Raw genomic sequence first — 16,780 nt, 5'->3', positions numbered from 1 at the left:
CAGAATATAGTGACAAACTGACAACAAAAAGAATTGAGCATCAGGAAGCACACGTGAGGCTGTGATGATTAGAATTAATCTGTTTCTAGAGGTAGTAAGGCAGCGTTCTAGACCGGCATGGCAAGGGCGTGCAACGGATGCCGACGAAGTCCTCGGTGATCACCTCTTTGGTCAGCGTCATGGAGAAGCCGCCCCCTCCTCAGTTCCGCCGGCGGTGAGCCGGTGACGCAGGCTGGAGTATATCCCAAAATCCTATGATCAGTGTTCGGAACTGCAATATTTATTCCCAATTCCTGAAATCCCTGTTGAAAACAAAATAACTATAATTTTATTTCAAAATTGAAATAAAATAAACCACTTTGACATATCACGATTTGCAGTAATATAATTGGCAAAGATTGGCCTGAAAAGATGAGGTATATCAGGGATAGATGGGGTGATGCTCAGGACAAGGTTGGCCGCATGGCTGGGGAGCAGGGAAGACGCCTCTGCCATTGTTGGTAGCTACCCCATCGAGCACGGGCGCTGGGTAAGACGCCGGGATCCACCGATGGGGAGTCCGCATGGTGGGGGACTCCATCGTGGTAGGGTGCGTGGAGACGCGGGCATGCTGCATCACGGGGTAGACGACCGGGGGCACTGCCGGGAGTTGGCCGGCTGATGAGGAGCGGTGGCGGCAGAGGAGGAGGAGAGAGAGGAGTTGGGGGAAGGTGCGGCGCCGGCGTCGAGTGTCGCCGGTGGTGGAAAGCCGTAGGTGTGGGGGCGGCGCACGGCGGAGGGGCGGTGGCGGCGCGCGGCGGAGGGGCGGGGGCCGGTTCCGGCGGCGCGTGGCGGGGCCGTCGGTGCGCGGCAGCGTGGATGGGGGTGTGGCGGCACGCTGGAGGTGGAGATGCGCAGGCAAGGTCGTCGTGCGTTTTCATCTTCTTTTCCCTCGCCCATACCGATTGACTTATTAGGACTGCGGATCAAATTATCATAAAACACAAAGACTTTTTCATGAAAACACTGCGACGATGAACCCAAAGACTCAATCAAAAAGAAACAGTAATCATTTGGTCCCCATGATGGCACTGCATCATCCATCCATTCGTCTACCATTCATTGCCCCTATGCTATCCAATGGCTAGTCACGAATATTAATTAGGCCGCGCTTGGATGCGGTGTAATCAAATACAAACATATTTAGAGCAAGTATAATAAGGCTGACTCAGCTGGCTATAAGCCCTTCCACGTCAGCCAAATCACATCTGGAGGGGAGAGAAAGAGGGAGAGAGAAGCGAACGGGCGCTTCGTCAAGCGCCGGGCTGCGGCACAAGATACGAGAGCTTTGCGCCCGCTTGCAGCCCGTGGCGAGCGCTAGAGCCGGCGCTCTCGATCCCCTGCGCCTCTCCCGCCTCCCGCGCTTCTCCTTCCTCCTTCGCGCGCAAAAATCAGCCCGTGCCGTCGCCCCAAATAGCTTCCTCGCGCCAAATCAAGCCTTCCAAATTTCCCCAAATCGCCACCTCTCCCGAACCCTAGAACTGTCGCCGGCGCACATCAAGGAGATGGGTCAGCAGTCCAAACGGACGCGCGCGCCGGCACCTCGTGAAGCCCCTCCACCAGCGCCTCTGCTCACCCCGCCGCCAGCGCATCTCCTGGTCCCGCCGCCGGCGCATCTGCTGGTCTCGCCGGTGCCTAAGTCCGCCCCGCCGCCGGGGATCCCATCGGCCTTCCCTTCAAAGCAGAGAACAAGCACTTGGATCCCCCCAAGACCACAAGAGTCTCTGGCGGCTAGTCTGCAGCAACCAAGTGAATCGGGTCCTACGGCTCAAGGTCCTTGTTGGGCACCGCCTGCCTGCATCGGTGGCTCTACATCACCTTGGTACATGGCTGGCAATATGGACTACTCTGATCCACAAGTATGGTATGAATTTTCTCCATTGCTTATCTCAACTCTGAATCGTGGTGTCATTTCTTAGAGCTGCTGATACACTTGTATGATATGCTAGTTAGATGATACAACATCAGAAATCTATCTACTACTCTACTGTCTATTTTCAGAGTTCATTTTTAGTAGCTTAGTAATGATAGAAAAAGAAAACTTTCTTCTGCTAGATGATCTTTCTTTGATGTACAGGAGCACGTGACTTCTCGTTTGCTGAATCTTGGATTGCAGTGTAGTGTAACTTTTCAGTTTCCACATGATAGTGTGTATGATATATGACTGCATAAACTATTTTTCCTTTAAATAGTTGTTGTGATCAATTCAGATTTTTTCCTTTAAATACTTGCTGTGATCAATTCAGATTTTTCTTTTAAATAGTTGTTGTGATCAATTCAGATTATTTTTCCTTTAAATAGTTGTTGTGATGACGTGGCATTACTATATAGCCAGCAGCCGGCTGTGCTATTATCTTTGCTCTTAGTTTACACGTGTATCTTACCGGCCACTAGTAGATTTCCAGCCGGAATCAAAACGATGAACGGAGATCTGTATCTTTTCTACAGGTGTATTTGAGACGAAACGACATTCCAAACAAAGCCTTAGCAATGTACAGTACATCACACGGAATTTGGAGCACTTGGACACACGTTGAGTTGGAATGTTCACACACACGTTGGTTATTGACATGGAGAGCTCACACCCGTTGAGTTGGAGCAATCACACACAATTTTTCTGGAAGGGAATATGCATTTTGCAGGAAAATTTTCTATACTAAATTTTGCAAGGAAATCATCATTTTGCAAGATTTTTTTAAGGAGAAAACATTTTTTTGTGCGAATTTTTTTATCTGATGCCTCCCTAGCCTGTTTGGTTAGGCATATCATGAACGGCGACGTTTGGTTCCTGGGTGTATACGCACCCTGTATGCAAAGAAAATTTAGTAATTACAAAAAAGTCAGAAAATTCGAAAGTGTTTTTGAAATAAAGTTGACGTTTTATTGTAATCGTAAAAAATCATGAAAGAAAAACCTATTTACTTCTTTTTTTGCGAGACAAGATACACATGGATCCATCGAAGACAAACGCCAACCGAATCCCGTGAGATCCGCCGGAGATAAACCTCCAGACACCCTCCAGTGATGCTGGAAACATCAGCGGGACGAGGACAAGGCGGGGAGAATCTTATTCCATCTTCAGAGAGCCGACACCGCCTCGCATCTCTGAGCAGGACGCAAACCCTAACAGAACTCAAAAGAGTATGAAGAAACATAGCCCTCCTGCCTGCAAGGGCAGGATCCACAATGCCTCCATGGCCCTAAAACCACAAGATATGAGACAGACCGACGGCGGCACTGGCGGGAGGCACGAGAAACCCTAGCCAAAGGATCCTTTTTTCTTTTGAAAGAAAACAAACCCCGTTTACTTCATGGCAAAAATATAAAAAATTAAGGCCAAAAAGGTGTGAATAGTAACGTGTACTTCCTCCGTTTTGAAATACTTGTCGGGGAAATGGATGTATCTAGACGTATTTTAGTTATAGATACATCTATTTTCATCCATTTTCACAATAAGTAATTCCGGACAGAGGGAGTGTATAGCAAAAAAAAAAACCAGCAAGTGTGTTTTCCGGGTAGAAAATTTGTTTCCATGTCACTATAGATCGATGAAACAAACAAGACGAGCAACATGTGCAAACTATAGGTCGATTTGGTTCCGAGGTTGTTCCGTATGTACGTAGTACGTGGCCACATTCACAAGAGGTCAGGGAAGTAGAACCCCGCCACCGTGCCGTGGAGGCGCACCAACAAATATGTCGTATTCTTGTGCCCCTGCACCGCCTATTGGAATGATCCAATCCGAATCTCTCGCGTCCGGTTATCTCTACCACCCATGCCCCACATGCCAGCTGCTGCACATCGACGTATTTCCTCTGCGATGCTGATGGCAGTTGGAGGTCGGGGTAGCGGGACACTGAGGGAGGAGGAAGTGACGCTGCAGAAGGAGGAGGTGCCAGGATGACACGGACTCAGGACTGTGAATGGCGGTGTGGATCTGCGTTTCTGATCCACATTTATTTTAGAGTTCACTAAAACTAGTTGATTCTTCACCCAAGTGAAACAATCAGTGATTAATCCGTTACTGACACACGGAAAGTCGATCGATCTATATTAATCTCCGGAGCCCGCAACACGTGAACCATGTCAAGATCCCAGCAAATAATCCCTCAAGTGTGATTAAGGTTTTTAATTCCAGAAACAAAATAATTTTGGACCTCACCGAATTAGCAAGCATATTTCAGAAATTATTTTAGGTTCTGAGATTTCAAATTTACTTAATTCTAGTGAAGTCTAACATAATTAAAATTTATTTGAAATAAGTTGAATCTGCCTTGAAATACCGAGGCTAAAGATATTTTGGACACCACTAAAATATGTGAAAAATTCAGAAAAATATCACTCAAATTTTGTTTAGTTTTTTAACCTTGAGTGTGATCTCAAGAAAAAATGAATCTTCACATGCACGCTCACAGTTCACTAGCGACCATTGCTATGGGCGTCAATATTTGTTAGCGTCAGCTGAGGTTCACGGAATATATTATGACATAGCGAGATCATCGGCATAAGTTTAACTGGTAAATTAAAATAGCTTGCGTGAGATGGGACTCCATATGACAGATCAAGTTCTAGGTATGCTTTAGAATTGATCAATATAAATACTTTCATAGGAAATCAAGTGAAGATTGGCCTTGAAGGGGAATAGGAGATAACAACACACTGATTTCCTTCATGGACTTGCAAGCAGCTGAAGAAGGAGAAACATTATCTTTTGTAATAGTCGGGGAAACAAATATATGTCGAGGTGAATTCGGCATTCCCAATAGATCCTTGATTTCCCCAATTGTGTTGGTTAAGTGTTGTTATCCCCTTTAAAGAACCAACCTTTGCTTGATTTCCTAAGCTAGAATTCCTACTAATCAGTTCTAAAGTGTATTTTGCAACTGTGTGCATATGATTCCCATCAGAATCGTGGCGCAGGGGACTTTAATTTACTTAGTTGAGATCTCATTATGCCATACATTCTCTGAACGTCAGGTTGATACTAAACAAGATTTTCCGGTCGTAGGAAAAAAAATCAAACGTATGCGCATTTGATATGTGTGGATATGTGGGATTAGTTCGGTATGATCTTGATTTGTTTTGTTGGATATTGAAACATGCTTCATGTGTTGAGAGGTCCGGACTTTTAATCAGTCGATTAGCCATGTGTTCATAATAGATTAAGATGACAATCACACTTTGATAAAGCAACTAGTTGGTAATTTAGGCTCTGGTGGTCCAACAACATCTGAATTGTTGCTTTTAGAGCAAAGCTAATTGCTTCAAAGGATGTAGTCTCTTTCTGACAAAGTAAAGAATGGCTTGGGTTTGTTGTTCACATCTAGGATTTAGACATGACTTGTTATCGACATCTACGAACTAGACAAAGTAGTGTAAAGAGAGAAAATTAAGCTCCCTCAAGATAATGCCTTGGAAACTTGCGTTGTTGGGAAGTGCATGATGTCTACCACTTCTATGCCTTGGCGGTGACATGTCACTGATGGCCATCGCCTTCTTTCTTCTTTTCACATGCTTTTCCAGTAGATGACAAGGGACAAGATGAACCATGTAGACCTTTGGAGCTCCACCTCCTATTGTCGACAAGGGAATAAATAAGCAGATGAATGAGTTGTAAAAAAACACATAATTGAAGATTAGTCTCGTAGTGAAAAGACACAAATGTAACTCAAACTTAATGTTTGACTTGCTACGACATCCAAACAAAAAAGGAATAAGAATATAACCAAATGGTTCAGCGGAAATTTTGACCTCACTCGAGATAATACCTCGAAACCATCCTTTTTCTTCCTTCTTTTGACGGGCCTTTGGACAAGATGACAAGAGTCAAAGTTGACTCAAAATTGAGGTCGTTAAAAATGACCTTGCAGCTAACTAAAATTAGCTAGCTAGCTAGCCTTTTGCTGCCATGTACACCGTGCATGCGCATGTATGTGTGTTGAGGTCCACTCACATTTTTTTGAAAAATCACCGACACCTGAATATATTTCTCAAGTTTGCAATTCATCGTTTGACTGATTACAAAGGAGAATTACATAAGCACGTGTAAACGTGATGAGAGGTAGGAACGCCAAGAAGAGGCGGCCTATTTCTGCGCTGGTTTCTTCATCCTGTGAGTCCAGAGCATGAGTTCTTCAATGATTTGCTTGAGGGTGAAGACACAGTGGTGGTTTTGCTGTCTGAAAGTCATTGCGTTTCTGGAGCACCAAATTTTCCACAGAATGATCAGAAGCATGGAGTGCCAGATGACTGCATCAACTTGGGGAGGCAGGCTGCAGTCCCATAGCTCGTCTATGCAGTGAGGTGGTCGGAGCCCAATCCTTTGCCAAATTCGCTACGCGAGCGGGCAGTCCATAAAGATGTGCGAAGTAGATTCACCATCCGAGCCACATCTTGGGCAGGTTGAGTTGGAGACAATATGCTTGCGAAGGAGATTGACTTTGCAGTTCAGCCGACCACGAAATAATAGCCAGTCAAAAATCTTCACTCTATTGGGGACGCATGAAGACCATATTGGGATAGTGTGAGCGTCTGAGCTGTCAACCTGTACGGACAGATCATAAGCCGCCTTTGTGGAGAAGCGCAGGCCGCCATTAAGGTAGCGGTCGTCCGGTTCCGGTGAAGGCTGGAAGTCCTGTAGAAGTGACAACAAGGAGCACAACTCGGCAGTAGCATTAGATGTTAGGCAGTTCCGCGGTATAGATTCTAAACCATGATTAAAAACAGTAGCCACACGAGCAAGTGTTGATGTAGTGTGCGAGAAAAGGTAGGGAAAAGCAGCAACAAGCGGTTCATGGTGAAGCCAAACATCAAACCAAAAATATGTTAAGGTGCCCGAGTTTGTGATTACAAAGGAGATAGTCTGTAATGCTGGTAGGTGGTGGTTAATGGTATGGCAAAGGAAGGACTGATTATTATGTGGGGCGATGAAGGCATTGGGGTGTTGTAGATCAATCCATTCCAGCCAGGGTGTCTGGTTTGGTAACATTGCTTTGACAGAAAATTTCATTAGGAGACATTTATTCTGCTGGTGGAGGTTTTTGAGTCCTAAGCCCCCAAACCTTTTTGGTTTACAAACATTTTTCCAGGCAACTAGGCATTGAGCACCGGTGCAAGTTTCCTCTGCAGCCCAAAAAAAGACTCGTCGAATCGAGTCAAGTGTTTTTAGAACGCTCTTCGGGATAAGGAAGACAGACATAAAGTAGACGAGGATGGAGTCAAGTACAGCAGACAGGAGGATGAGTCTGTCGCCCTTAGAGAGGAGTTTGGCTTGCCAGCCGGTTAGAAAATTTCGACATCTGTCAATGATTGGTAGAAAAGCGTTAGCAGGCAAGCGTGTGGGTGCTAGGGGTAAACCTAGGTAGATTTGTGGGAAGGTGGAGGTTGTGCACTGTCTGGGGGTGGCAATGTCGGCAGCGACGTTAGGGCAGACGTGCATGGGTACAAAGGTGGTTTTCGTGTAGTTTATAGTGAGGCCAGTGGCTAACGCGAACTTGTGAAGAATTTTTTTTAGCTGGGCAGCTGCTAGAGCTGAAGCCTTGGCGATGATTAAGGTGTCATCGGCGTATTGCAAGATTGTGGGCGGTAAGTGTGAGAATAGAGGGTGACTAAGATGTAGAAGGTTGCAGTCTCGGTTGATCATCTGCTGCAGTAGATCGGCGGCAATGATGAAGAGGTAGGGCGATATAGAGTCGCCTTGTCTGAGGCCATTTTTGCACCAAATCCAGTTCCCTGGAATCCCGTTTAGCATGACTGCAGTTTTTCCAGTGTGGAGGAGATCATTAACCCAGTTACAGAATTTTGTCGGGAAGTCACGACATTTGAGAATGGACGCGAGGGATTTCCAGGAGAGGGAGTCAAAGGCTTTGCTGAAGTCAAGTTTAATGACCATAGTTGGGGCTTTTCTGGAGTGACAGGTGCTGATGATATCCGCAGCAAAGACAAAGTTTTCTGCGATGCAATGGCCCGAGATAAAACCAGTCTGGTTTCCATGTACGAGGAGTGGGATTAATGGTTTTAATCTGTTTGTGAGTATTTTTGTTGCAGCTTTTATTGGGCAGTTTTGGAGGGAGATTGGGCGGTAGGCATCTGGTGTGTTAGCATGGTCTTTTTTGGGCAAGAGAATGATGTGTGCTCTGTTTAGACATTCCGTTTGTGCGGAGAGGTTCTGAAAATCAGCCATGAAGGAATTTATGTGAGGTTTGACAATGTTCCAGAATTTCCGATAAAACATCGGGCCGAAACCGTCGGGTCCAGGGCTAGCAAGTGGGTTCATTTGGAGGAAAGCGTCTTTTATTTCGTCATCGGAAAAAGGGTGGTGTAGGGAAAGCAGTTGTGGCACCGTTTCGGGGTAGTATCGTTGTGGGTCGAGGGACCAATGTGTGTGTGGAGGTGACCCGATGATGGCGGTGAAGTGGTCTTTTAGGATAGCTGCTTTTTGAGCGTGAGAGTGGAACTCTGTCCCAGCAACTATAAGTGATTTGATTGTGTTTTTTCGGAGACGCTGGGAGGCGGCAGTGTGGAAGTACTGAGTATTCTCCTCCTCCCCCCCCCCCCCCCCCCCCCCAATGGCAGCTCTAACCTTACCCCGTTGTTTCCAAAAGGCCATTTTTTCTCTAGTGGCAGCGAGCAAGGTGTCAGTAACGACGTGCCTGAGCATTTTTTCTGCATTCGAGAGAGGCCTAGTTTCCTCCTTAAGGTCGACGAGGAAGATGATTTGTTTTGCCGCGGTCTCACGTTGATGGGCCGGTGTTCGTTTGGCGGCCCAGACTTTGAGTGCAGCCCTAGTGCATTTGATGGCATTGGATAGAGAAGCAGTTGAGGTTAGCTATCGAGCCGAGAAGCGGTTCGGGGCCCAACATTTCTGGACAATCTGGTGACAGGCCGGGTTAAGAGCCCATGCGGATTCAAATCTGAAATGGCGGGGACGGGGAACGCTAGTTTGGATATGGAGGATTAGAGGTACATGGTCGGACGTAATGCGTGGTAGTGATGATAATGTGGTGTTTGGAAAATCATTGTTCCAAGCTAAGTTGAAAAAAGCCCGATTTAGTCGTTCGAGTGTTGGGGAGGATCTTTTGTTTGACCAAGTGAATTGTCGGTCGAGGAGGGGGAGTTCGATGAGAGCAAGTTCATTGATTATGGAGTTAAAAGCATCAGCTTCCTTTTGGCGGAAGTTTTGGTTATTCTTTTCGTGTGAGAATCTGATTAAGTTGAAGTCCCCCACGATTAACCATGGTGTGTGGTCATCCACTTTGATTTGTTTGAGCTCATCGAGGAAGGCTTGTTTTAAAGGGCGGCTGGATGGGGCGTAGACATTAGTGATGACGAAGGGCAGGGCGTGATCGAGGGAGGAGAGACGCATAGACGTTGAGAAGTTGTGATGGGTGTGCGAGATTAGGGAGAAGTGGTTGGAGTTAAAGGCTGAAATGATGCCACCAGCCGAGCCGTCAGCTGCCAGGGAGATTTTTTGGTCTAAGGATCGAGGTAGGAAGGACTGGAATTTCCGATCACTGATTTCGTTTAGTTTTGATTCCTGAAGAAGTGCATAGTGCGGTCTAATGTTGATAAGTTCAGGATATCAACGCATTTTGATTCATCACCGAGCCCTCTTACATTCCATGAGCAAATAGATAAGGCAGCGTTACACATAAAGACAAGGCCGGCACCTAGACGGAAGCAAACTACGAGTACGAAAGCAAGGAGTACGACAAACGACAGGATAGGTGGAGTGGTTTGAAAAACCAGTCCGTACAGGCATGGGAAGGAAAGGATAGGCCCTAGGGGCGTAGGGTAGTTGAGGACGGCAGGCGGCCGTCAGAGCGCCGAGGAGGCGCGCAACAGATGTTGCACACATCATGGCACAGCAGCAGCACCGCCGACGTCGTCATCGTCGTCAGCTTCGGCAACCGCAGCGGCCGCCGAGTCGTCAGCACCGCAAAGGTGGGCGATCTCAGCGAGCAGTGCGGCAGACGCGGGCGGGGCATCGGGGATGTCGAGTTTGGCATCGTGGATAGCATCCTTGAGAGCTTTGGCTACGTCAGAGGCAGTGAGCCTGGCGGCTTTGATTCGTGTCGCGTTGGTGGTCATGTCAGTGAACCCCTTGGGTTCCTTGGCGGCCAAGCGCGAGCTCCGGCGCAGGCTCATGCTCTTGTCCACAGAGCGTTTGGCGCAGTGGCGCAATTTGCGGAGCACGCTCTCATGGGTGGAGAATTCTGCATTGTCCGTCAGTGTGGTGGTTAGGGGCAGGTTAGACACAGGAGTACAAGATGAGAGTGGGGGGAGGCGGGGAGTAAGGTTGTACATGGCGTCATTGTTGACGTACCAGAGGATGAAGCCCCGGCAGAGAAGATGATGGAGGAGGCGTCGAGTGGCAGGAATAACGAAGTTGAGCTGTCGTATGGACGGAAAGCAGATGGGAGCGCCATGGCGGAGGGAGTGAGAGCAGCGTCGTCATTGTCGGCGCCAACCGGGTGGGCTGGCGGAGGCAGAATGATCTCCCGAGCGTTGCTAGCCGGGAGTGGGGAGGGGCGATCGACGCTGGCGGGTGAGGTAGAGGAGTCGACGACGGTCCTCGTAGTGAGAGCCGCAGGTGGTGAGGCGCGCTGGGAGGGAGGAGCGGAGTCGTCGTCAGAAGAAATGATGGTGACAGCTTGGCCTTGCGCCGCCTGGAGCTCATCGCCGGATGAGAGAAGCATAGGCGAGTCTTCGGTGGCGCCGTCCTGGTTAGCCTGAGACGGCGCCAAGCTGGAGCGAGGAGACGGCGGGGGGCCGCGAGGCAGCTCCTGGTCCGCGAGGCCGCCGCGAGCGTGCGCGTGCGGAGCGGGACGGGCGTGGGGGTAGCCGTCCGAATCGGAGTCGGAGTCCGAAGAGAACGGTGATGGATCGAGGGGGCCCATGCGGTCGAGGATCGTGGCGAGCCTGGTAATCTTGACTATCTTAATGTCGTTGGTCGGAGGCAGCTGGATTGCGAGGGAGTCCGACAGCTGCTGGCGGCGGTCGACCATGATGAGGGCGCGGACAGCCGTGTAGTCCCGGCCCTCAAGGCAGTAGTGGTCGACGGAGCAAAGGTCACCAAGGCGGCTGAGAGCCCACCTGATGCCAGCGTCATGCCAGAGCTCGTGGGGGCATTCGGCGGCATGGACCTTGATGAGCTGATTGAAGACCGGGGAGGCACGGTCCACCAGCTCAACAGGCTCCAGCGAGATCGCGTTGCCACGGAACTCAAGAGAGCCCAGGCTGACGAGGTAGTCTCGAACGCTTGCCGACTATGTATTGCCAAGATGGTATACACGCTCCCCCGATGAAGCTTCCCCGCGGTTTCCTCCCCTCTTTCTGCATCACATGCGGTTGCATGCTGCTAGCTGCGTTTGGTTCAGAAGAAGGGCAGCGCCTTCCATCCGATCGACCAGTCACTGTCTTAGCTAGTACGTGCGTGCGAGTGTGTGTGTGTGTGCATCAGATCAAAATGAAAGTAAGCATTGCCAATGTTGGCTCCACGAGCAACTTCCCCGTAGTTTCCCTTGCTCATCCTCAACAGCCACTTAGCTCATGAGTGGAGCTAGCTCAGCACACAAGAGCTTTTTTATGGTACCCTATACTGCTAAGGGGGGACGGAGCAGTATAAAATCATCAACCGTTGATTTTATGAGGGTAATTTAGTCAGTTTCAGCTCATCAGCGATCGGTCTGTTCGTTGTACTTGGAAAAAGAAAAATCGCGGGCACAGGGCCGTCGGTCGTCGCCCTACTCGCCGCCGACTGCGCCATCAACGAACTCGCCGTCGTATCGCTGTATCCGCCAGTGCTCCAGCCATCACCCTCCGCCCGCGCGCGTCGACCTCGCTGCTTCGAGTCGCTGCATATCCAGCCGCATCTCCCGCCGGGGCACACATTGCCCGCACACCGTCACACGCACGGCTTCGTCCTCGTCAGTACAGGCTACTCCCCGTAGACAAAAAGTGTAATGGCTCGGACAACTGTACCATCCTGCTGGAGTGCCTGACCATTAGCATGGCCGAGGAAAGGGACGCGACTCCCTGAAGAAGACGACGACATGCATCAGCGCCCGCGCGACAGAGGAAGGGGTGGATGCGAGACCTGGGCTCCGACGGGCGCGTGCCGGCGTGCGTGCAACCATGCGGGAAATGGAAGAGGAAGGGCTGACTTCGTCGGGACTCGGGAGGCAGGACGATTTCTCTACCTCCCTAAATTACCCTCACAGAACGTGTGCTGCTGCAGGCCGAGCGCACAGTGCCACTGAATACTGCTGGGGATGGTGCTAATCCAATTGAGCGGTATAGATGGATGACCACCGTTGGATTTCAAGAATAGAGGGTCCATATTGATTACCGGGTACTGTAAAAGAGCTCGCACAAAAACACACAGACACAGCACATGCCACTCAACAGCCAATTAGCCAGTTTTAGCACCAGCCAGCTTGATGCCACCACCCATGCCCAGTCACTCTCATATACGGATGTACTCACCTTGGCATTTCACAACTGACCATGGGCAGCGTGCCATTGTTGATTTGCCGTGCTCGTAACTGCATGCACGCCAGCATGTGCACCACAGAGGCAACACTGTTCTCTATCTATATATATATATATATATATATATATATATATATATATATATATATATATATATATATATATATATATATATATATATATATTCTGTCATAAATGTGAGGTTGGCCTCCAAAGCTTAACTAAAAATGTTCAACGTGTATTTTAGAAATATTCTCCGTATATTGAAAATGTTAAACAAATTATAAAAGTGTCCAATTTGTATTCAATTTTTTTCAGTGTGTATTTATTAAATAAAAGGACGTAAAATACAAAAAGGAGTATAAAAATAAGATAGAAAATGACAACAAAGGTGACTGATGGGCGATGGAAAATTAACCGGTCGAAAAGAATCATTTCCCTTTCGCATGTGCATAAAAGAAAAACAAGAAAAAAAAGGAATACAAAAACTTTGTCGTTATATAAAAATGTTCTTGCAATTTTTAAAAGTATTCACATGTTTAATAGTACACAAATAAATTGTTTCTTGAAAATGAACAGTGGGTATTGTCCAAAAACCAATGAACGTTTTTCTAACACATGAAGAATAGTTTCTAGATATTCAACGAACATTTTCTGAATTACACAAGGCACATTTTAGTACATTTCCTTTCCTATATATAAAGGTTAGAGTTGATGGTGATTTTACATGTGGAACCAATAACCTTCAGCAATAAGCAATTGCACCCATATCCACAAGTAGGACTAGCAACCATTCGGGAGATGTGATAAACACATATATTTTTACTCACACATGAGACCTAGCATAAATAAACAAGTACACCACTACTGTCACTTCCACGTGAGACCAACATTTCTTGAAGGCAAAAGTAACAAATGCAGAAATGTGATTGCAAGTTAAAATAATGCTTTTATTTTCAGTTTATATTCCCAAGCAAGTTCTTTCAGATCTAACAAGACATTGAACAGATTATTATTCCAAAGGAACGATAAACATTGTCATCCTACCGATCGACGACCATGTGCGGGAAATATACTAGTATTACCGAAAAAGGCTTTCGCCCCGCTTTATAAATAAAGCAAACCGCCACAGAGCACACATACATGGACAATATACTAGTATTTAAGCATATGCTTCATCATTTGAGATGTTGTCTCTTGCGAAGGGCCTAATATGACCGATTAAGATTCTCCAATGCCGCCTCATGATCTTTCCTTGTATTTTCACTCCTTTTAATCGTGAACAGCGCAGGTCACATGATACCAATGTATCTTGAGGACTTCCTAAGCCAATAACCAGCCGTACGGGCATTGTGCTAGTTATTCCAAGAATACATGATGAACAAACCAAATACGCACTGCATATTTGCAGAACAATGTACGATGAAGTTTTCTACAATATAGGGAAAACATTTCTAAAAAACGCTGTGAATACTATTTATGCATGAGCGCCTTTTTTACTACATAGTGAATATTTTTAAATACCTACATGATCAACATTATACATGATGATGATTTCTGGCAATAACTATGATTTTTTATACACAATTAATATTTTCTAAATGGGTTTGAATATTATTTTTAAAATAATTAATTTTGCAATGATGCATTATAATTTCACTTTCCGTGGTTGCTATTTCACAATTGAGAACCTACATTTCACTTTTCACTGGGTTGTTTCACAAAAAAAAACATCTACTTCAATTACACATTTTCCAAAAAAAACGTGTTTCACTTGGTATGCAACCAAACTAAGACTTGACATGGATTACAACTAAAAACACATATATCGACAAAAATAATGCTCTTATGCATATGCTATCATTAATTAATAAAACATACTTTGCTATTTTAATCATAATGCAAATATTTGTTGGGCATCACAAAGGAGGAATGGCAACAAATGCGTAAAGAGATACCTGCAACTAGATAGATCTTTTATTATGTATAAATTGGAAACGCCTTAAATACACTTCAAAAATCATCACATCTCTATGTTTTTGCACAACATCACTTATCATGTTGTTTTTCATGTGGCATCATGCAAGATTTGAAGAGATTTACTGATGTCTCGAGAGTGTGTATGAGAGGTAAAAAAATTCTTCCGTCGCAACGCACGGATATGTTTGCTAGTAATAATAAAGGGGCTACTATGGCTTCTTGCGGTACATCACGAAAATTGCCCTTCAAATTGCAAAATATTATCCACCAATGCCACCTATAAATGATAGAAAACTGCCTAGATGGGTTGTGTCTCCGGACCAGCTTGAAAGCACGTGTGCCCGGCTCGTGTCCGGCCTGGCACGTCATGCGGCTAAATGGGCCATGCCTGGCCCGTAGCACGCCTCAGGTCATGCCTGGGCCTCGAGGTGCAGCCCATGTAGCTGCCACAACATGACCCGTTTATTTCTTTTTGATATTTATAGCCAAAAATCAGCACAAAAGACAAAAATAAGCCAAAAAAAATAGCCCAACCGACCCAAAAAACGCGTAGCCCAATAGGACTAAACGTGCCGCAGCCTCGCATGCCATCGTGTTTAACACATGTGTCGTGCTTGGGCCTAAGGGCGAGTCACGCATGCCAACATGACACAAACCACTTATAAATGTGCCTAGGTGGGTCGTGTCGTACCTGACACGCAAAGGTGGCCAAATGGATCGGTCCTGGCATGCCGACCCGATAGCCCGCGTGCCCAGCCCATGGTGAGCTTGACCCGACACGTTTATAATTGGGCCAGGCCGGCATGTGGCCCTCCTAGGGCCATGCTCGGGCACAAGTGTCGGCAATGGCATGACTTGTTTATTTTTTCTCAGATTTTTTCTATATTGGCCTCCAAAACAGCTCAAATAGGTCAAAAAATAATACAAATTTAGGCGGGATGGTGGGCTGGCACATTTCCTTGTTCTGTGGTGCCTCGGCCAGGGAGCACATCACGATTGCCCCCCTATGTCTCCCTTTAAGCGAGCGCGGGGGAAGGGGGGGTGGCAGATGGGCCGGCCCAGGCGTGCGGGGGGCAATGGCCTGTTTTTTTGTTTCTGTTCTCATTTTTGCTTTATTTTTGTACTTTTATTTATACTTTAAAATATTTTACGTACACACACACAACACTCTTTAAAAAACATTTGAAAAATGTTGAATAACTATTAAAAAATGTTGAACGAGTATTTGAAAAATGTTGAACATGTATTCTAAAAATGTTGAATAATTATTAAAAAGGTTAAAAATATTTAGAAAATGTTGAATAAGTGTTCCGACAATGTTGAATATGCATACAAAAAATATTTATCACTTATTAAAAAATATTTTTGACATATATGAAAATTTAGAGTGAAAAAAACAAACATAAAAATAAAAAATAAAACCAAAAATGAAGAAGAAGAAAGAAAGCCACACAAAGAATGGAGAAGAAAAAAGAAAGAAAAATCTAAAGAAAGACAACAAACAAAGAAAAAAAACAATGAAAAAATAGTAAAAATGAAGAAAAAGAACAGATATGGAAATAGAATAGAGAATAAGCAGTGAAAAAGGGGCTTGTTTCGCATTAAGAATAGTCGCCCTATTTATCTCTATCCCTATACTACATGAAAAGAGCGCAAGGTTCTCATACCACCTTTCTTCCCATCACCCATTCGTCCAACCTTTCATGTATACGATAATCAATCACCTTAATTTATTTACCTTCTGATCCAATTGCACTTTAATTTACTTACCAAACTTTTAATCAAAATATAAGATAATTCACGGTTAGAATTTGATGAGCATTTATTTACACAAGCTAACATACTAGAATATTTATATTCCGCTGCAACACACGCGCATTGTTCTAGTACTACTTAAAAAGAGTGTAAGGTTTTTCATTTCACCTTTCTTTCCACCATTCCTTCGGGCAGAATTTGATGAATATTTATTTACATAATCGCATTATTATTGATGGGTAATCACAAGCTAACGTATTAGAGTGTTTATATCCCGTTGCAATGCACGGGCATTGTTGTAGTACATCAAAAAGACAACTATAGCACAATGGCTAGCCGCATGTTCCTCCTGTGCTCGCTTAAGGCGACAAAAAGTCGCTGTGACGATTGCCGGCCCAGCATGGCTCGTGTATTATTAGGCGTGACTGGGTGGGCTGTGTCGTACCTGGCCCGTTTAGGCCTGCCTGCCGGCCCACTTGTCGGTTTGGCCAGTGGCCACGTATTGCTTCCCCAA

At 46.0% G+C, this 16,780-nt stretch overlaps 1 protein-coding gene across 1 annotated transcript; it reads left to right on the top strand.

Annotated features, from left to right (window-relative positions):
- Nucleotides 1–1,013: 1,013 nt before the first annotated feature.
- Nucleotides 1,014–1,958, top strand: LOC147967746 (uncharacterized). Its single transcript, XM_087523234.1, has 2 exons — nt 1,014–1,044; nt 1,189–1,958. The coding sequence occupies exons 1-2, from the start codon at nt 1,014–1,016 to the stop codon at nt 1,956–1,958; spliced, it is 801 nt and encodes a 266-aa protein (XP_087379360.1).
- The last annotated feature ends 14,822 nt before the right edge of the window (nt 1,959–16,780 follow it).

This window comes from Triticum urartu, chromosome 5A (genome assembly GCF_056163025.1).
Source record: "Triticum urartu cultivar PI428250 chromosome 5A, HENAU_Tu73, whole genome shotgun sequence".
NCBI lineage: Eukaryota > Viridiplantae > Streptophyta > Magnoliopsida > Poales > Poaceae > Triticum > Triticum urartu.
This window is presented reverse-complemented; position numbering and strand designations above follow the sequence as displayed.